General features: G+C 33.4%; 1 protein-coding gene across 1 annotated transcript; it reads left to right on the top strand.

Annotated features, from left to right (window-relative positions):
- Window positions 1–1,595: 1,595 nt before the first annotated feature.
- Window positions 1,596–6,845, top strand: LOC139894022 (protein NRT1/ PTR FAMILY 5.10-like). The gene is made up of 4 exons (XM_071877229.1): window positions 1,596–1,813; window positions 1,906–2,123; window positions 2,605–3,134; window positions 5,950–6,845. The coding sequence occupies exons 1-4, from the start codon at window positions 1,678–1,680 to the stop codon at window positions 6,767–6,769; spliced, it is 1,704 nt and encodes a 567-aa protein (XP_071733330.1). The 5' UTR covers window positions 1,596–1,677; the 3' UTR covers window positions 6,770–6,845.
- The last annotated feature ends 16,706 nt before the right edge of the window (window positions 6,846–23,551 follow it).

Raw genomic sequence — 23,551 nt, 5'->3', positions numbered from 1 at the left:
ATAGGTTTGGTGTGAGATAAAAAAAATAGCAACAAATAATGTATATGTATAGGTTTTTTATGAGATAAATTTCTCTCCTATGTGGACCGAAAATGAAGGGCTGATGGACATGTGGACCAAAGCTTAACGATATATATATATATATATATATATATATATATATATATATATATATATATATATAATTTTACGTGTAATAGTTTAACAGTTTATAACGTGCAAAATATGTATATATATTGCTTTACAATCCATATATTAGAACATTTTATTAGTTTATAATATATATATATATATATATATATATATATATATATATATATATATATATATATATATATATATATATATATATATATATATATATATATATATATATATATATATATATATATATATATATTAGTAAGTATTAGAACATTTATACGTATATATGTATTTCGAGTAGCAAATGAATATATATGTGGATAATATTTTGTCATTCATATCTGAATCATCAATTTTTTACACCATTAATATCCATATCTGTTTATCATTTATTTATATCATCAATATTCATTTAAATTGATCGAATCGAATAGATATCTAATAGATCGGACATTTATTGTAATTCCTAATCAAAAGATGTGTTTGAATAATAATATTGAAACATTTTAATATTTGGTGAGATCATTGACTTGGTGTTACAATATATAGTTGTACCGACACCAACTCCTCATAGCACTCCGTAACTTGCAAGGATGAATATAAATGTATGACTAAATTTTGATTCTTGCGTGCACGTACTACATTGGGTATCGTTTCATTTTCACATGGTTGGTGATATGGATAATGATGGTTATTTTTTATAACATAAATCCAAACATAGTATATTACAATTACAATATTAACTATTTGACTCCGAATAATTGTTCGCGCCTTCAATCCTCTACCGAGCTTATTTGTTCTGGATCGAGCTCATACACCAACCTAAAAAGCGTTCACTATTTATTAATGGTTTGCACCAATGCGGTAAATGTGAAATAAGAAATGTATCATGATCATGTATGATCTAAAACTACATACAGTATATATATATATATATATATATATATATATATATATATATATATATATATATATATATATATATATATTAAGAACTTTGTGAATTTTGCTTCATTAAAATGAGTCTTTGTTAATCAGATATGACAACTTCAACTGCTAAAGTTTAATAGGAAAACTCCATTAACAATATTATCTTGAAAGGGCATCATATATTCATGGCTAATCAAGTAAACAAAAGAACAAGCATTAATAAATTGATTTTCCTATGTTTTCTTGTCTTTGTTTTCTGTCCGACCTCGACAACACAATGTTGAATCCAAACTACCAATTCAAATATAAGTTTTAAACATTCAAAACAATTTTATACATATAGTTTATTTGAAATATTTTACAACTTTGTAAGCAAACATTATCCAATACTAAATACCTTTCTCATATTGAAAATTTCTTTTCCTACCAACCGCTGACGTGACCGAATCTTTGCAATATAATATTAACACACAAGAATATTTCTATTTTCTGTATGTACTATGGGCTAATAACACCTCAAGTGTAACGGAAAACAAAAAATAGTTGATAAATTAATAGAGTGCTCTTTCAAAGAAAAAAAAGTGTAACATACTTAACTCTAATATGGAAGATAACAGCCCATCTAACGGAGTCGAAACACCTTTACTCGACAACTTCGTCAATGGTTCTGTCGACTACAAAGGCCGACCAGTCCTCAGATCGAAATCTGGTTTCTGGCGATCAGCATACTTTATTATAGGTAATGATGATAATAATAAGGCTGTCCAAATTTGTAAAAATGGTTTTTTATAACGTAGTTTTTGATGTTCTGTAATGTATATGTATAATCAGGTGTTGAAGTGGCAGAGAGATTTGCATATTATGGAGTTAGTTCAAATTTGATCACCTACTTGACTGTATCGTTGGGACTTTCGACTGCAACTGCAGCCGAGAATGTGAATATGTGGGTTGGAACTGCGGCTCTTCTTCCTTTACTTGGTGGTTTTATTGCTGACGCGTATCTTGGTCGATATCTAACAATTATATACGCTTCGGTGCTCTATATTATGGTTTGCCATCTTATCTATCTTGATTTTACTTAATTTTAGTTCTTTTTTTTTTTTTGACATGGATTTTGAAAGTGATTAGTTGATCAAGATTAATCATAAGGAAATAATTTGGCTTAGGCCCGTTTGTTTTTTCTTCTGATTAAGTCATTTGTAATAAATCACTGTTTGGTTTATGTGTGAAAAGTCTGAATAACAGAAAATGACCTCAAATTATAATCAGAATTAATCTTGTTGCAACTAGTGGTACACTAATTATCATCCACAGCTAACTATTTAACCTCCTAAATAACAATAAAAGGAGAATCACTAGCCCAAACATCATAGACTAATTATCTATAATCTATAACTTGAAATTATAAGAACAATCAAAATCTATTATGTACTTCCAATTTATTGGGCTGGATGTACACTTTGTACTGATTATATTAATTTATTTTATATAATATGGTTAATGATGATAATGATTAAGGATGATTAACAGGCACTTGGGTTGTTGGCCCTTTCGACTTTGGTTCCTTCTGAAACTGTTGTTGGTGCGTCATCAAATTCTCCACAGCTTCAAGTCATCATGTTTTTCGTTTCGCTGTATCTTGTTGCGTTCGCCCAAGGTGGTCACAAGCCTTGTCTTCTTGCATTTGGGGCTGACCAGTTCGATACAAACGATCAAAAGGAATGCAGAGCGAAAAGTTCATTTTTCAATTGGTGGTATTTTGGAATGTGCAGTGGCCCTGTTTTGGGGATATTTATCCTCTGTTACATCCAAGAAAACCTTAGTTGGGGTCTTGGTTTTGCGATTCCTTGCATCGTTATGGGCTTCGCCCTTGTGATATTCTCGCTTGGATCAATGACTTACCGGTTTGCAAAGAAAACTGAGAACAAAACCGCGTTTGTTCGAATTGGCCGAGTGTTTGGTGAAGCAGCACGAAATTGGCGAAATAAAAGCTCAGAATTATGTGTGGAAGCACAGGCTTGTGACACTTTGCCTAATTATCATGATCCTGTTCAATTTAGGTGAGATTAAAAATTATTATATGTTCTCAAAACCAATATGCTTTATGTGAGAGGTGGCCATTTTAAACTGTTTACTTTTGGGTATTATCTCAAACGGGTTAAATGAATTAAACAGGAAAAACCAAAAAAGGTCTCGTGCGAAATCTATATAGTTACTGCGAATGAAGTAGGTCAATCGACTTAATAGTATGAAATTTAATATGGAAAGTCATTTAGGGGCATTTGTTTATGACTTACTAAATGAAGCCGTCTTATTAAAAAATTCAAATAAGTGTTAATTGCCATCAGCAGCTAAAACAAACCATAATTATATTATATTATACTATATACTAAATATGGACACCACCCTCCAATCATAACCCGCCACATACCCCAAAAACACTGTAACTACTGTAGCGCACTGTAGCTACAGTTTTTTTTTTTTTTTTTTTTTTTGGAGATAATTTATTTAATCTTCTGATTTTATACAACGACCACCAGTTAATATTCGTCTTTTTACATATATTCAAAAAAAAAAAACCATGAACTTATTAATTTTTTGGTCTCTTTTCCATCTACACCAGTATTCCATGTCCACCAACCACCTGCAACCGCCACCATCAGCCACTTTACACCACCATGCACTGCCACCTACCACCGCCGATTTCACGGCCGGCTACGACCGTCACCGGCCACAACTTTCAACCACCATCAAATCTGATCTAAAGAAAAAACATCCAGATTCACACATGAGACAAACTTCAGGAACAAAGGGCAATTTAGTGTTTGTTGAAATATATAAACATACCTGAAAACTTAAAAGACACCCAGCATATCAAATACCTCACAAGTCCACCCAATTGTCTGATTTAAGGGGGACAAAAAAAAACGATAAACATATATATTAAAGGAACAAAAACAAATCTAAAAATCAACTGATCAATAAACAAATCTGAACATAGGACGGTTTGGTAGTGGTTAGAAAAAACACATACCTAAAAAGTCAAGTTTTGAGTCGGGTTTTTCACGACCGTGGCTCTGATAAATGTTAAGCGCTGGACCTCCTGTAGGAGAACAACTACAATAGCCCAACACACCACGAAAGTGGCGGTGGAAAGCTACTTCCGGCAACAGTTACGATCACAACAGCCGACGCCGCCGTCGACCTCCACCGTCGGCAAATACCTTACTATTGTAAAAAACATCAAAAATAATAATTTTTTTCTTACCTGCATTCTTGAGTACAACTAGCTATTCACATATATATTACAACTAAATATGCACACGGTACAACTAATCATACAAATAGTACAACTCTATTAAGAGTGGGGTGTTAGAAAAACCCAAAAACTAAATCGAGTTCAGGTGGTCGGAACTACTGGAAACCACCGAGTCAACCACAACCATCGATATAATTTTTCTTGATTTTTTTTTTATGATTTTAGTGTAAGATATTATAATGGTAGTGAAAATGAGAATGGAAAATTTGGAAAGATCGGTGGAGAGGATAATAAGCTGTTAAAGGAGAGAATACGGAGTAATAAAGATAGGGTAGGATGGATATGTGGATGAAATCAACCCATTTTACTTTATTTTTTTTATTTACACCCCCATTTACGATGAAAATGACAAACTGAACCTCTAAGTTATAAACATTACCACTTTAAATTCTTTTTTTTTAGTTTCAATATTTGTTACACAAAACATTGAACCTATATAAAATTGTAAAGATTTATATTTCGAACATCAATTAAATTAAATTCTTATATTATACTCTATATAAACTTTAGAGTATGTTAATATTACCGGTAACCGTTTTCCTTTTACGTATAATTAACTTATCGTTAACCGATCAAAATCATCCCGCAGCGAAATATGATATCGGGTTGGAAAACTAATTTTTTATCTCACGACCGAAACCACCTATTCGATTAATCGAGAGTAAAATGGTAAGACAAATTAGTAAAGTAATTGTTGACCAAATCATGTGGCTACCAAATACGAAGTCCAGTTGGCCGTTGCATCTTCCAACTTTTTTTAATCGAAAAAATACTGCAATATTACGGAGTATAAATCCTTTCATTTTTCATATATTTTGCTTTCAAAAACATAATAAAAATAAATGTCTATAAATTTATAGTGGGGATAAATGAGTAAATAATCAACGCTAAATGTGTACAACAAATGTTTTGTCAAAACACATTATTGCAAAAACGTTATGACAAAAACATTGAGAACCGCAGTAACGCGCGGGCTTCCGAATCTAGTTACTTACTAAATGAGACCGTCTTAATTATTCAATGAATTAACCATAATTAAGTTAATTGACTTAATAGTATGAAATTTAATATGGAAAGTCATTTAGGGGCATTTGTTTATTACTTATTAAATGAGACCGTCTTATTAAAAAAGTCAAATAAGTGCGAATTTTCATCAGCTCCTAAAACAATCAATAATTACTTACTAAATGAGACCGTCTTAATTATTCGCATGTGCGAGATTTGTATTGTTGTTGTTGTTATTGTGAATTTCTATATAAATCCTCAGTTTTTAATAACTACTATTTAACTACTTACATAAATGGTTAATTTAGGTATTTTAATCATTGTGATGATTATTCAACACCTAAAACAAACAATAATTTTTTTTTTTTGAACAATAATTTAGGTATTTTTTTTTATTAAAATATTTTGGCCGTTCAAAAAAAAAAAAATAAAACAATAATTATTTTTTCAACACATAATCCACACAGGCATCATGTATTCATTAAAAACATGATTTAATAAGAAAAAAAACTAACGGCACTCTAACATCTGTTTTTTATGGGCACACACAGATTTCTTGAAAAAGCCTTGCTTACACCTGATGAATCGAATGAATGTGGGACCGTTTGTAGCATCAACGAAGTGGAAGAAGCGAAATCTGTTCTTAGACTAGTACCAATATGGGCTAGTTGTTTAGCTTATTCGGTTGTATTATCACAAACTACCACATTCTTTACGAAACAAGGAGCCACAATGGACCGGTCAATCGGGTCAAGTTTTGAAATCCCAGCTGCCGCATTACAATCATTCATCGGCGTCTCTATCCTATTGCTAATTCCTATCTACGACACCGTTTTTGTTCCTATTATTAGAACCTTTACAAAGAAACCATCCGGTATAACAATGCTTCAAAGAATCGGAACTGGTATGTTTATATCAATCGTTTTAATGATAGTTTCAGCGCTCGTGGAAACAAAAAGACTAAAAACGGCCCGTGAGTATGGGTTACAAGATGACCCAAACTCAACGGTCCCAATTAAGATATGGTGGTTATTACCACAATATTTATTAGCTGGAGCTGCTGATATATTTACAGTTGTTGGTATGCAAGAATTTTTTTATGATCAAGTGCCGAGCGAACTTAGGAGCGTAGGTTTAGCGCTTTACCTCAGTGTATCGGGCGTTGGTAACTTTTTGAGCAGTTTTATCATCTCGATCGTTGAGAAAACGACAGGTGGAAATGGTCAAGATAGTTGGATAGCTGATAACATGAATCAAGGCCATATTGATTATTTTTACTATCTTCTTGCTGTAATTAGTGCAGTGGCATTTATGGTCTACTTGTATGCAGCGAAATCTTATGTATACAATGGAGGGCGAAGCTGTTCTTGATGGTTTCGATCTGAAGTTCAACGATTAAATTTATGTAATGATCTTATTAATTATTGGATGTAGAAGAGTTAAATATGTAGTATGATGCAGCAAGTACTAGTGTTATAAGTGTGTAAAGATATTGCACTTGTAGTAGTTGTAATTGTTGCATCATATAAATATATAAATGTATATATAGTACAAATCAAATGAAACAGTTTAACTTGTAATTTTAAGTTTATTCATATTTAATTATTTATAATGAAATCTCTCACATCTATAGTTTCTATTAAAATTTAAAATGCTAAAATGATGATTTTATTATTAGGCTAATTCCTTTGTTAAGAAAAAATCAAAAAGAAAAAGAAAAATATCTAGGTCACTTAGATGATATCATTAATCTTAAATATTTTATAATTAAATAAAAATTGTATTTATAGTAACTAACTTGATGATGTCATTAAAATAATTAATTATTTTAACTAAAATTATTAACATGTTAATTGTATAATATATGAAGCATTATGTACAACTTTATGATATAATACCCTCATGACCATATGTACAATATTTGAAGCAATATCTACAACTTTATGTTAAAACACCCCCATGACCATATGTACAATATTTGAAACATTATATACAACATTATGATAAAACACCTCATGAACACATGTACAAACTTTGAAGCATATTGTACAGCACTCATATAATAATTGTATTTTAGTTTTCTAAAAGATAAAATTAAAGAGACATTTGTTATTACTAATAATTATTATTATAAATATAAATACTCAATTTTAGAGCAAACTTTATTATTATTATATTATTATTATTCAAAATTGGGTCATCTTTACGGGTTACATATGTATGCGAAATACATGTTTCAATAAAAATGTTGTAATGTAGCTTTTATGACAAAAAAAAGTAATAATTGTGATGAAAATTGGAACAAGGTGGTGAGAGAATATATGTAGTTCGTTTATTCTGACCAAATTTCTTAGTCGGAATATGTGGTTCCACGGGTCATTAAACTAAACGACTTTATCATTTACATTCACTTATTACCTAAAACATATCATTAAACTGTTTCGTTTAAAGAAACCCGTGATTTCACGGGTCATTTCACTAGTTATTTTATTAAAGAGTTACAATTACAACATTTTTTGTGTATATGAACAGAATGTATGTAATCATATCATATATCTAACAGACTAACACCTAAGGGGCGTATAAAAATCTAATGACAAATTCTTCTTAAAAACCTAATGTTTAAGCCCAATAATAAATAAATTTTGTTACTCAAAGGCCCATGCGATATCAGTACAGTTTTTGTGTTTATTACGGAGTATTTTTCTGTAAATCATCACATGCGATGCATATTTGAGGTACTTGTGAAGGAAAAATACATGTAATGAATTTATTTTTTCTGAAAAGTAAACATCATTTTATTATTACTATAGAACTGCATTATGTATTACAGGAGCACGAGAAAAAAAATAGAACTGCAGTCTAACAATTAACTTAACCAACACCCATACGATTGATACTGTTGCAGCAGATCGAAGATGGGTTTGAGAGCCAATAATGCCACACCATTGTAGCTTTCTTGCAACGATTAGATAATCATTCATAGCTTTTCACCTGAATTTCACTTAATAATGTCGTGTAAGAAAACGGGTATGAAAACAGATAATCGAATTGGTTCCTGAATCGTGAAACACTTTCCTAAATAAACCTCGGGTTTACACGAAATCCTAATTGGAATAAAACAAGAACGATTTTGTTTCCAGGCAAAAAGAAATCAAAATCACGAATTAGAGAGTCTGTGTGTTTTCTATGTTGTTATTGAATGTAGAATACCACTAAACGTTTTAGAAAACTGTTTAATTGGGATTTGTTATTTGGGAGGTTGTAACCTTTCATTTGGGGGGAATTTCTATTATACCAAAAGGTACAACAGTTGGCTGAAAATCTATTGCCACATACAATTCGACATAACGTATAGTGCATTTTCGGTTGAGGTTTCGGGGCGCTATCCCTTGGACCCCGCAAGGGGGCGCATCCCCCTTGACCCCCGCAATTTGTGCGACAGTTAGTAGCCAAATCTTACGAGCGTGTACTCCGAACCCGTTGTTAAATATAACTAGCTAACTATTACATTCAAGTAAATCTCAATTCACTAAATGTATGTTGGATGACACTAAAATCACCAACAAATTCCCCCATTTTAGTGTCATCCCTGATTTACTAAAATAATTAAAACAAACAGAACAAACTAATGCATAAATAGAAATGTCCATGAAGTTTGAATTTCCACTTGGTATATTATTCACGAGAATTCGAGAATCGGGGTGTTCGTAAAGATTTGAACCCTTCAACCCATTTGAAAACTATAAAACAATATACACATCAGTTTCTTACATATTCCTAATACAAACTTGACACTCTTACAAGACATGTGTCCCAATCCTTCAGTGAACATATCTGCAGCCTAAGTCCAAAGCTCCTTAAAGCGGCAAAACTTCATGCTTACATAGGTAGTTCTTTTACATCTTGAACCTGCATATGCAATTTTTCAAAAGAACTATTAAGAAGAATAACTTCAACCTAACTCCACTTGCAGGTCTAAATACATACCTTGCGATCAGAAATTTTATGTGTTCAAATCTTCATAAAGTAAGTTTTTCTCATTGAATTCAGCTCCTAGCGTTGTACTAGAAGGGAATTGGGTGTCTCACTTTGGAAGATTTATTTGGACTTCAATCCCACTCTAATAGCCAACTTGTGCACTAAGTATCGGGCTAATTCTTTGGTCAAGTGATTCGCCAAAGTTTCATGTGTTCGAACAAAGTCCATGGATATCACTCCATTCAAGATAAACTCTCGAATCATAATGTGCCTAAGACCTATATGTCTAGACTTCCCGTTGTACATATGATTGTATGCCTTAGCCATAGTAGAAGCACTGTCACCTGGGAGCGGGACCCCAGCCAGGGGCGGTGCCCCTTGAACCCCGCAAGGGGGCGCAGCCCCCTTGATCCGTGCAATTTGTGCGATAGTTAGTAGCAACTTTCAAAGGCGTATACTCCACACTCTCCGAACCCGTTGTAAAGTATAACAAGCTAACTCTTGCATTCAAGTAAATCCCAAATCACTAAAATGTATGTTGGATGACACTAAAATCACCAACATGTCACGCTCGATAAGACATTCTTTCCAAATCTTTATGGTTTCAATCTTTCCATAGAAATTACCCGGTGGTCCACTCAAACGTTTGTAGAAAATACCCAGTGGTCCATTCAACCACTTGCGAAAGAGATTTGCTTCTAACTGAATATTGAAGCCCACAACTACCTTGAAACATATCTTCGAAATGTAGGTTAGAAGGAGTCTCTTGGTTCCACCATTTGAAGACACGATCCCAAATATCCTTTGTGTGTTTGAAAAGAAGAATTGAATGTTTAACGGTTTCAAGCGAGTCATCAAACATTGGGCATCGAACTGAGTGAAGGTCAATCCCGTGCTTGTCTAACTCGATTCTGACCGGAATTTTCCTTTTTTGAACCCGCCAAATGAAGAAGTCACGTTTTTTAGGAACCCATTTTTTTTACCGAAAGTATCTTGGTTATGAGAACTTGATGGTATAGAGGTGTTATCTAGTATGTCTGTTTGTGATATTGTCTTGTAAGTGCTGCTGATATCCAAACTCCACTTCCATTCGTCATGCTCCATATTGCTCCTTTGAATCAATGGAAGCGTCCCCATCAGCCGGTTTAATTCATCTGCCACTTGGTGAGCGAATACATTACCATCTTGTAGTCCATGAAGATCCTTCCTACATTAGCTTATCAGAAAAAAAAAAACTGTCTCCGACTAATCCAATCTGAATAGTCTAGAAAATTGGTCTTTAAGGTTACACGATCCAAGCCAACAATCTGTCCAAAACTTTGTGTCCTGCTATGCCGGTGTTTTTCACAAACATTGAGTTCAAATCAAGCCCAAACTAGTCATGGAAGTTGTGAGATTAATAATTGCAGACCCAGGGGAGCTAAGTGAAACAGAATTGGAGTTATATAGTTTACCCAACCCCCTCATCAACCCTGTGAATGCTTTTAATAATTTAACCCAACACGCCTCTAGTTCAATCTGAAAATCTCCACCATTATTTTTACAATAAGGCGAAATTTTTTGAATATAGGGACCCTATGTTTAACCCCCGCCCTCATAAAGAAGAAGTATGATATCCCATTTAACTCAAGAAATCTTAAATTTAATACCCGACCCGCCCAAAGAACTTACGCCTTATCAATTCAAGGAGATTGATAACACAAGTAGGAGCTCGAAAGAGTGAGAAGAAGAACTAGAGGACCAATCTAAGGAGAGTTAACCCCACCACCACCACCACCCCCCTCCCGAATGACTTCGATTTGGCTATTCTGAAAGCCTTTTATGGACTTTTTTAACCACCGGCTTCCAATATCCTAACTTGTTCATTTTTTGACCAACCGGTAGACCCAAATACGTCATAGGAAACACCCAACTTTACAACCAAAGTGGCCCTACACATTCTTAAGCCATAAATAAATACAAAAACAATATAGATGTTTCAAAGTTAGATTGTATTATTTCAATATCCCCCTCAATCTAACTACGAAACAAATTAAATAAAGTCAACTTCTCACACAACATATTATGTTGCGAGAAATTTAACCCTTTTGTAAAAATATCAGAAACTTTTTCATTTGAAGGAATTAGAAATATTTCTATAATTCCCAGAACTAATCTTTTCCTTTACAAAGTGAAGTTCAACTTCAAAGTGTTTTTTCTCTCATGAAAAACAGGGTTTTTTGTAATTTGTAAAGTTGATTTGTTATCACAAAAGACTTTAACTGGTAAAACAGTTTAACTTTTAAATCAGATAAAATTTTTAAAACCCAGATGATCTCACATGTAATAGCAGCAAGAGCTCGATACTCTGTTTGTGCAGAAGATCTTGAAATAGTGAAATGCTTCTTGCTTTTCCAGGAAAATAGAGTATCTCCCAGAAAATCACACAAGTCAGTAACAATATTTTCTAATCATATTACTTTAACATAGTATGAGTTAGCAAAAGCAGTAATAGCATAGTCATTACTTCTTGATGTGGTGCGTGATATACATCTTTTACCCTCTAAATTTATATATGATTCAAACATTACAAATAAGCACACACAACTAACGAGCACTTAGAACCCGGTTGTTATAGCACTTCAATGCAAGTATTCTTATCAAGTTCGTCCCAAGAGAGCGGTGTAAGTCGAATATTTGAAACTATCAATTGTCCTAGAGTTTGTTTGATTGGGGGGTTTTGATTGATTTTGATTAACAACTAAAACTTGCACTATTAAACAAACTTAAACTTAACAATTAACTAGTAGCAAGTAACAAGTAATGAAATATTAAGAACTTAAATCAAATTAACTAAGTAGTGTTCACTTATCTAATCCTCTATATGCTTGGATTGCCCCGTTTTGGCCAAATTGCTATCGCACTAGTTGTTGAACTATTAAATGTTTAGCATTACTACCAAACCTTAAATCAAATAACACTCCGCGAATTCACATAAGCATTGTATTCTAAGATCAAGTTAAGCATGATTGGTTATTGTGATTATGCTTGGGTTGAAATCACTTAAAACCCTCCAACTATCGAAATCACTTAAGATAATCGGCACTACTATGTTGACTAAAGGCCAATTGAAAACCAACATTGATCAAGAACACAATCACTTGAAATTCTTAAGCTAGTTGTCTAGATCACTCAAGGTGTTGAAGCACACATTGATTCACTTCTCAAATCACTAAGAGAGCTACTCAACATATGTAATCAAAGTAAAGCCTAAAACAAACTCATAGCAATGGATCTTTAGCTAACACAATAACACATGATCATGTAATTCATTAAAACAACATCATTCAATTGATTTTGGGGCAAACACTTGCATTAGAGATTCATAATCAAGTGAACACAAACAAATTTAAGCTAACATCATAAGATAAACAAGAACAAAATCAAATAGACAACTAGTATTCATCATTACAAGTAGAGAAAATAAGAACAAGTGCTAAAATGGAAAGGAAATTAAAAAATGGAGAATGGATGATGTAGATCTAGCATCTAGCTTCACTAATCTTTGACTTGGATCATTAATTGAGCTTTGATCTTGATAGAATGATGAAATGGACCCTTTTAGGGTTCCATTTCGGACCTCAATCGCAGCTCTCTCACTCAAAAACTCCAAATATGCTTTTATAGGTCGGCTGAATTTTTGGGCTGAATCAGAGCGTGGAGCGGCGCTTTTGGAACAGGAGCGGCGCTTTTGGACAGGAGCGGCGCTTTTGGACCTCAGGAGCGGCGCTTTTGGCTGATGATCTTTTTAAGACACGTTTTAGCACATAGGAGCGCCGCATTTGATCTTAGGAGCGCCGCTTTTGACCCTGGAACTTCATTCTCACTCCAAAACTTCACTTGGTTCATTCGTTTGGCCCAAGGGTTGATTCCATAGCATAAATATGAACTTTTAGACCACGTTTGTCCCGAAATAACTAGATACCACAAACCGCTCAAAAATCATCACAACCCGTATCGAAATGCCACCAAAGTAGGGAGATATTGCGAAGATAAATATGTATATTTTGAGCAATATCAAATCCCCCACACTTGAACCTTGCTTGTTCTCAAGCAAGCCTAAACTTAACCATATCTTCACAAATGTTGACCAACTTTGACTAAACCTTCAAGCATGGTCATTTCAACTTTTCAAACTTTCAAGCACATTCTCAAAAATACTTGACAAACTTCAATGAATTACCTCAATGATTCTTGCCAATCGTTATGCATTCAACAATCTTCAAACAAAAACAATTTCAATCATCAATTCTTCTAGCTTTAAAACTATGACTTCCAAGACTTTGACCAAGTTTGACTTTTAAGGAATTGTCTTCAAGTCATCTCAACATCTTCAAATTCAAACTTTCCCAAACCACAATCTTCTTCACCTCTTCAACAAACTCCACTCAAAACCATCAATTTCAAGCCTAATACTAAATCATCATCCATCATCCAATATCATTCAAAAACTTCACAACAAGCTTCTAGAAGGTCTAAAATCACCAAGTATCAACACAAAGCATAACGTCTAGCAAGCAACTATCAAATTCCTCAACTAGCACCAATCAAGCATCAAAACTCTTCAAATCAACCTTTGACCTTCTTTGACTTTAATCAACAATATAGTATTCGCGGGATAGCCAACAAATCACAAAATTACCCATCAAAATAACCTTAATTACCCAAAAACTTCTCAATCTAACCCAAACCAATGCAAAGTGACCCAAAATACCCAAATGTATGCAATAAGCTCTAAATCATGATGAAAATCTCAAAGTGTTTCCAAAATGATCCCAAATGTACCTCAAGTGAATAAGGGCCATGAATATCATAGAAATTACCGTCCAACAAGAAGTCCATCGTGTAAAGTGTACGCCTCCAAAAAGTATGCTCACCTAATCAACCCACGATGGCTATCCCTCTTCCACCTCCATGCCCCTAAAACACCTATCGTCAATTCCAAATTTAGGGTTAAGGTGGGTGTGCCAAAGCTAGGGGACTGGGTACCCCTATCTTTATTGGTCAACCCGGGCTCGGGATGACCGGCACTCATCAAACTTTCTATCACAACTCTATGGTTTCTCTCATAGTAGAGCGAAATCATTGACGGAGGTTCGTGGAATTAGGGCCCCAAGAGAGTCCATCAATTCAAAATTTTGAAGCACTAGGAAGACTTTAACTTCCTTAAAAAAAGATCGAACTTGAATTTGGAGACTTTACTCCCAAGCTTGGAACACAACATAACTTGGAAGACTTTACTTCCAAGTTTGGAAGACTTGACTTCCAAAATGAAACGTTGGGAGGACTCGACTCTCTCGGGAGTGTCAAAGCTTAAAGCTTTTATTCACTCATCTACTTCTCACATAACAAGCTTTTATGCTTATTTTGAGAAAAGGTAGGAAGTAGTTACTACCTTTCCGTTAATTGAATGCACAAGTGTGCCATAGCTTTTGGCTGTGGCGTGTGTTGTCTAGCAACACTAGCACGAAGCCATTGCTCCTAAAAAGGATAGCACATTGTGAAGCTCAAGGCTCCTCTTCCCACGACACTTAGCATAGCTAAATGTAAAATGGTGTAGATTAGGAAGTCTCCTACACCAAGTGAATTAACCATTCAAGTTTATTTTTGAGACATAAGAGGGTGGACTTTAACCACCGAATTTTTGAAATAGGGAAGACTTTACTTCCCCCACACTTGAATGGAACTTTAACCATTCAAGTTGAAACTTGGAACTAAAAATGAATGGAACTTTAACCATTCAAAACAAGGTAAGTTATGGCTTAATTTTGACCAAAACTTTTCAACAATTCAACAAAACACTTCAGAAAATTTTAAAATTAGGTCATAATTTTGTTTAAAGTTAAGTCCACGAGAATTTATCTCTCCCCCCACACTTGAGATCATGTAATGCCCTCATTACATGAAATCAAAATAAAGTAATAAATTCGAGTGGGCAAAATTGAAAAAGAGATAGAAGTACCCGAGACTAAAGGCCATTTCCACAAGTAATTGTCAAATTGCATGAAGTTATCATCACATATCCGCATCGCCATACTTCCTTTAGCTTTGATTTTGATTAACGAGTCTTTATCTTGACTCGTCTCCGTCTTCTCAACATTCCTTATCAGGGTGGTTCTTCCCCAAACTTTATCAGAGGCTTGTGAAATCGCTGGAAAAAGTTCCACGAATCAAGAGAGTAAGCCAATCATTAACCCCTTGGGTGGTGTATATGAAATCTAAGAGGATCTTCTTCATTAGCATGAAGAAGATTGAACTAACCCAAGAGTCAACAATTGACTCTCTTCTAAATACGGTTTTGAACACGAGGTTATCTTTCTTAATCGGCTCACACAAACACGAACCATCAACCTCGGGTTGCAAAACCTCCTTAAAATCATTAATACCATACCCGAGAGGATTGTTATACACTTTGAAAGTTTCAGGTATGATATTCCTAACCTCATCTCCTTCATCATCATCATCTTCACTATCATCATCACTATCATACTTGCCATCACCAAGTGGATTATCATGGATTGTAAAAATGTTAGGTTTTGGCAAAGTTTCACTCACTTCATCATCTTCCTCATCACTCTCACTAACTTCTTCATTATACTCCTTACCATCATCTTCACCTTCATCATTATCCTTATCATCATCTTCATCACTAACATCTTCACCAACCCCGAGTGGATTATCATAGACTTTAAAAGCATTGGGCGTTGGTAAAGTTTCAATCAATTTGTCATCTTCCTCATCACCTTCATCAAATTCATCATCCTCATAATCTTCATCCTCTTCATCGTCTTCACTATCCTCACATTCATCGTCACCCTTCGCATCATCTTCATCCTCATCTTCATCATTGGTTATCAAAGACTCGGGTACTTGTGCTGTAACGACCCGTCCTAATCCTCCTGGATGAAGTCTTCAACATTTGGTCCCATTGCGAGGTACTGACCTAATATGCCATGAACGACTCCATGTAATATCTTTAAAATGAGCAAATACACAGCGAAGGATTTCTTTCATACCTGAGAATAAACATGCTTAAAAGTGTCAACCAAAAGATTTGTGAGTTTATAGGTTTATCATAACAATCACTTCAATATTTTAATAGACCACAAGATTTCTGTTTATATATATATGTACACTCGCAAGTGTATAAAAGTATTCTATAAGTTGTTGAGCGCTTCGGTAACCATACTTAACAATTAATGTGGCATATTCCCTTTATTATGAAATCTCCCTACACTGTACTAAGTGTAGTAAGAACGAAGTACTATGCAACCGTTTACGATACTAGAGCGACTAGCCCGGTTGGGGTGGTCAAACCCAATAGATCTATCAATAGGATTCGCGCTTACATGTTCGTCCAACATGTAAATATTAGTTACCAAGCTATTAGGGAAGATATGCAAGGTGGTACAACTCAACGTAGAATATATTTTAAGTACTTATGTCTATTTCGTCAAACATAAAAGCAGCGCATGTATTCTCAGCCCAAAAATATATATTGCAAAAGCAATTAAAAAGGGAGCAAACTGTCACGACCCGGAAAATTTCGACTAATTTTGAACCAAACTCTCGATACAATTTAATATCTTTGACACAATAAGAAAAATCTGTTAGATTGAGTCTCAAAAATTTTGAGCTGTTTCATATATTTAATTGACCTTCGACTATTTCCGACGATTCACGAACCATTATCTGTAAATAAATATATAAATGTATATATAAATAGGAAAGAGAAACTTATGTGATTTAATTCATTTGTGTAAATAAAAATAATATATGATATTATTATAAATCTATATATATATATGAAAAGTATATTGAATATGTATATATATATATATATATATATATATATATATATATATATATATATATATATATATATATATATATATATATATATATATATATATATATATATATATATATATATATATATATATATATATATATATATATGATTTAGAATTTATTTAATAAACGCTCATAGCACTCGTTTGTCATCTTGATAGTTATTAATCAAGTTAAAAACAAACTTATATGATTTTAGAATAAACGGAGCATGAAACATTCCCTATTTAATTTAAATTATGTTGACTAAATCCTTCCAAAGTCAAGATGGCTGTACTGTTCTCATAATTTAACACATGTATATTCTTTATATATTATATGATAAGTGATATGACATATTTATATATATCGTATGTCTTAAATTCAAAGGCACAATCTTATCATAACTTTTCTAAAAGAATTCAGTTCATCTTGCAACTTACCAATCATGCCAAATTATAAAACAACACACAACCACTTGCGTATGATGTACTATTGCTACTGTATGCCTTTGTGATAAATTATTGTCCATCACATGTTCTATATAAAACCAACCCACTTTCATGTTTAAATAACAAACAATTGAATCTTACAAAATTCATGGACACCATTATTTTGTTAAACACGTTTTTAATAAATAAGTAATACTTTTAAAAAGTAATAATGATTCATTGCTAATACTGTTTATGTTTTGGATTGATTACAACATAATGGAGTATATAGATATATAAATATGGTGGTTAGAATGATACTTGGAAAAATCACTTCATCATCCCACCCATCAACCTCCCTGCAAACTTTCATCACCCTCATACTACAAACCCACCCTCACCATGGCCACGACCATCACCAATACCGAGAACAACCATCTGTTTCTCCTATCCAACAGCCCGAAATTATTGATGCTACTTATCCTCTTCGGTTTTTTGTTTAGAACAACCATGAAAACCCGCCACCCACTTCCTTCCATCGAACTACTTTTTATCACATTTCTTCCTTCATTTCTTTTCGTAAAACATGACAAACCACCACAAACAACCACTTACAGCTCACTATATTACTTAAATTTGTTGCCACTGTGCTATCGCTTTTCTGTTGCTATATTTCCTCCCTTATCGACTCATCTAAAGTCCAAAACCCACTTGTTCTATCCAGAAATATAATTGTTGCTATCAACTGTTTCTGTTTTAAATTTAAACTGAACACCCTAACCTGCAAATCATATGAATACTTAATGTTTTTCTATCCATACACCTTCGATACCACCTTCCTCCTTGTGATATTCGATCAAACCCAAACAACCACCATGAATATCAGTTTTTCTGTCCCTGTTTTTGGTTACTCACACTCACCATCGAAACCCAACCCAAATACCATCAATTTGTCATCAACACAACTACTGCTATATTTCTGTTAAAATTGAAGAACACACAACAAATCATCATGGTAGCTGCTACGATTTTTCTTTTCTTCTTTCTTGGTTTAAACACCCGGCCAAACAGAAAAATCAGGCTACTATGTATCAATCAAATTAGAAGACTACTGCAGCTGTGAAACTACCACTCAATATATTTTTTTTAATCGAAAGTGGCTGCTACCAATTTCACTTCCTTTCTTTCTGCTTCTGTTGAAAGTCACGGACCTAAAAACCCTTTGATTGTTTGATAGTGATAGAAGAAGATGATGCCAAACAAATACTGAAATGTCCCGTTCTTATTGATTAAAAACGTTCCATATTAATTGATTTCGTTGCGAGGTTTTGACCTCTATATGAGACATTTTTCAAAGACTGCATTCATTTTTAAAACAAACCATAACCTTTATTTCATAAATAAAGGTTTAAAAAGCTTTACATAGATTATCAAATAATGATAATCTAAAATATCCTGTTTACACACGACCATTACATAATGGTTTACAATACAAATATGTTACATCGAAATCAGTTTCTTGAATGCAGTTTTTACACAATATCATACAAACATGGACTCCAAATCTTGTCCTTATTTTAGTATGCAATAGCGGAAGCTCTTAGTATTCACCTGAGAATAAACATGCTTTAAACGTTGTAACGACCCGGAAAATTTTGACTAATTTTAAACGGAACTCTCGATACGATTTAATATTCTTGACACGATAAGAGAAATCTGATAGGTTGAGTCTCAAAAATTTTGAACTATTTCATATATTCATTTGACCTTCGACTGTTCTCGATGATTCACGAACCACTATTTGTAAATAGGTACAAATATATATAACTAATAAATTGTAATAGTAATATATTGAATGTTATTACAAATTAAAAATATAGTGTTACATTAAAATATCATTACCTTTATTATCAATATTAATATTAATGTTAATATCAGTATTATTAATGTTATTATATAATATATATATGAAATTTGATATATCTAGTTTGTTATTATTATTAATATTATTATTATTATTATTGTTATTATTAATAGAAAATAATAAAATATATTATTATTATCATTAATAATATAATTTTTATGATTATTAGTATTATTATTATTCATTATTATTCATTATTATTATTATTATTATTATTATTATTATTATTATTATTATTATTATTATTAACATGGTTATTAATATTAATAATATAAATCATAAACATACAATCTGTTACATATAGCTATCACCCTGTATCAAATTTTGTTTCTTGTCAATTGATTAGGTTACAAATTGGAATTTAATCACGGATAGAATTTAAAACAATTAGCTATCCCTTTCTATCTTATTTTAATTTTGTTTGATTTTCTTTATCTGATTGTTCTAGTCCAATTTTATTAGCTATAAAACAAACACCCATTTTCAAAATATCTTTGATATTGCAAGAGTTTCCACAACACAACATCACTATCATTTACTAAGCGAATCTTTCTGCTTCTTACTCACTTTGGCCGAGATCTATATCAACCAAACACCCACCAGGCAATCTAGCTATACCACAGCGTCTGTTGAACTGTATCAGTCGAGCATCCTTGAGACCACCACCTTTAGTCACCCATTGAACCACCTTATTCGTTTGAACCACCCTACACACCACTTTTCATCACCACCGTTGCCAGATTCCAAGGACCATCACCAAATCACCACCTCCATGAACACCCCATTTAAACTACTTCTATATTCGATAACCACCACCCTCCTCCAAAACCGTCGGCCACCCTATAATCACCTATGAACACCCCACCATCATTTAGAAACACCACACGTCCCCCTCTTTTTCCACCATATAAATCAACAAGCCGTCACATTGAAATTTTTTTTCCCAAACAAACTGATCGAAATTTGCTTAACGTTTCTGTCTCAACTCGGAACACATCACAAGTCACCATCGATCACTCACGACATGAATAATCTCTTTCTCTTCTCCAACTCTCGAATACTAGTTACTATTCTTCTGTGTTCTGTATTGACACAACATGTTTCTGTTGCAGCTGCTAAAACCACGAACAAAACACCACAATAACTTCGCTGCATAATCTTTCTGCTTTAATTGAACCGGAACCCACCATATTACCACCTTCTTTGAAACCCACTTCACGAAAACACCCATAAACCTTACCTTTGATCATCAAATACAAACACCACTAAATAAATGCTACTGCTATATTTTTTTTATATACAGAAAAGATGAGAAGGATGCAGTTTTAGTAGCTAAGCATTAGTGGTTGTATTATATGGATTCTTTTTATTTTTAATGAAACCGACACCCACTAGCCTCATGCTTTACGTTATTGTTGCTTTTGATAAAGGAGTACTATATGGATTAATAGCCGACCAAACAATCCCACTTGTGAACCGTTTATATTTTTTTAATTTGTGAGGGTGGATTGCCGAACCCATGGGAGTGATTGATTGATTTGCTGCAAGTGGCATTTTTTTTTTTCTATTGTTACATGTGATACAAACCGAATCCTAAGTTAAGTAAAGTGCTGCTGTATTTATTCAGGCCGAGTTCTTTTCCTTTATTGTTGGGCCGTGATCTATCTATGAAAATTGGACCGAAATTGTGTAACAATGATTATAGGGTTGTGAAATTAATAAGCCTGTTTAGAATTCCTGATTGGGCCGAAGGCCTGTTTCGTCTTTCTGTTGGGCCTGTGGACTATTTTTAGTGAAGTGATGATAAGATGATTAGCCGTTTGATAGAACCGCATGATGATAATGATCATGATAGTTAAGATAAGATGATAATACTACTAAATTATGAGGACGGAATGGAGGATTGTTGATGATGATTCGATAATGGAGATTAAGGTGTTATGAAGAAACACGATTATGAAGAACGATTTTGACAAAATCCGATGGCAAGACGATTTCAATACATGAAAAGATAATGATAAAATGATGATGGTATAAATTTTATCATTTTTATTTTTATTTTTATTATCATTATTATTATTATTATTATTATTAGCATTAATATTATCAATATTCTTATTATTATTATTATTATCATAAAAAAAAATTCTATATATTTTATTATCATTTTTAAAATCATTATTATTTATTAGGATTATTAGGATTAATTATTATTATTATTATAAGAATATGAACATGATTAAAATTAAAAACTAATTTATGATATAAAAGAACTATTAATATCAATAATAATAAAAGTATTCGTTCGATTACAATTATATGTGATAATAAATATATAAATGATATAGGTTCGTGAATCCGAGACCAACCCTTTATTTGTTCAATGACGTCATATGTATTTTTACTACAAAATACATTAGGTGAGTTTCATTTGCTCCCTTTTTAATTGCTTTTGCAATATATATTTTTGGGCTGAGAATACATGCGCTGCTTTTATAAATGTTTACAAAATAGACACAAGTACTTAAAAATATATTCTACGTTGAGTTGTACCACTGGCATATTTCCCTGTAGCTTGGTAACTACTATTTACATAATGTATTGTAAACGCGAATCCTGTTGATAGATCTATCGGGCCTGACAACCCCAACCGGACTGGACGACCAGTATTCAACGGTTGCACAGTACTTCGTTTTGGTGACTACACTTGGTACGGTGTAGTGAGATTTCATAATAAAGGGAATATGCGACGTTGATTAAATGTTAAGTATGGTTACCAAGTGCTCAACCACTTAGAATATGATTATTGAAAACGTTTATACATATATGAAATCTTGTGGTCTATTAATATATTGAAATGATTGTTATGATAAACCTATGAACTCACCAACCTTTTGGTTGACACTTTTAAGCATGTTTATTCTCAGGTACGAATTAAGTCTTCCGCTGTGCATTTGCTCATTTTAAGGACATTACTTGGAGTCGATCATCGCAATGGGACCAAATGTTGATGACTTCGTCCAGGTGGATAAGGACGGGTCGCCACAGGTGGTATCAGAGCGTTGGTCTTAGCGAACCAGGTCTTGCATTAGTGTGTCTAACTGTTAGTTGTTTAGATGCATTAGTGGTCTGGACTTTGACCGTGTTTGCATGTCAAAAGTTTTGCTTATCATTCTAGTCGGAAATCATCTGCTTATCATCTTTAGGAAACTGCCTGCTTATCATTCTTAATTCTAGACACGTCTTACTGCATTTAGTGCATCGATAGTGTATAGACAAAAATTCATACCTTAGCGCATTTGTAGACTTGCTTGTCACATGCCGTAGGTTCCCCTGTAGGTTACAAAATCTTTAGTATAGATATTCTATGAAGTTAGAATATCATCCTATATTCGAAAATCATTTCACATCGAAGATCCTTCTCATTCCCCAAATTGCCCTTTTGGCAATGAACCTGAAAGCACTTATCGGCGAACCTGTTCGAGAAACCATCTACCCTCACATTTCTAGAATATCCCGTCACGATTATATATTATCCTATGTTTTGAATCTTACTCACCCGCTCGTTTCAATCGTCAATCATCCTGTATTACTAGAAGAAGTTAACAAACTACGCGCTCGTGTGACAACTTTGGAGAACCTGGTGCGAAGGATACGAATACCAGCAGCAGCACCAGCAACATGATCAATACCACCCTCATCGACGTCGACAGTACCCTTATCATCCCTAAACCATAACCGCGCCGTAACTCTCAACCTCATAATCTGTACCTCGAATATCAACATCACACGCCTCAATATTACCATCTGTATTTAGAGTATGATCTTCGTTCTACATATCGTTCTACATTGATTAATTTCGTTCTACGTATTGTTCTACCTCAATTACCTTTGTTCGACATGGCAATTATGTAATCTCTAATGTTTTAAAGATCATGTAATCAAGTG

This window comes from Rutidosis leptorrhynchoides, chromosome 2 (genome assembly GCF_046630445.1).
Source record: "Rutidosis leptorrhynchoides isolate AG116_Rl617_1_P2 chromosome 2, CSIRO_AGI_Rlap_v1, whole genome shotgun sequence".
NCBI lineage: Eukaryota > Viridiplantae > Streptophyta > Magnoliopsida > Asterales > Asteraceae > Rutidosis > Rutidosis leptorrhynchoides.
The sequence above is the reverse complement of the archived record's forward strand: the minus strand, read 5'-3'. Positions and strand labels throughout refer to the sequence as shown.

Bases quoted from the DNA above. Each gene is read 5' to 3' on its own strand.
- LOC139894022 (XM_071877229.1), top strand. From the start codon at position 1,678: ATGGAAGATAACAGCCCATCTAACGGAGTCGAAACACCTTTACTCGAC. The intron at 1,814-1,905 runs GTAATGATGATA...ATGTATAATCAG, and splicing joins ATCAGCATACTTTATTATAG to GTGTTGAAGTGGCAGAGAGA. The intron at 2,124-2,604 runs GTTTGCCATCTT...GATGATTAACAG, and splicing joins CTTCGGTGCTCTATATTATG to GCACTTGGGTTGTTGGCCCT.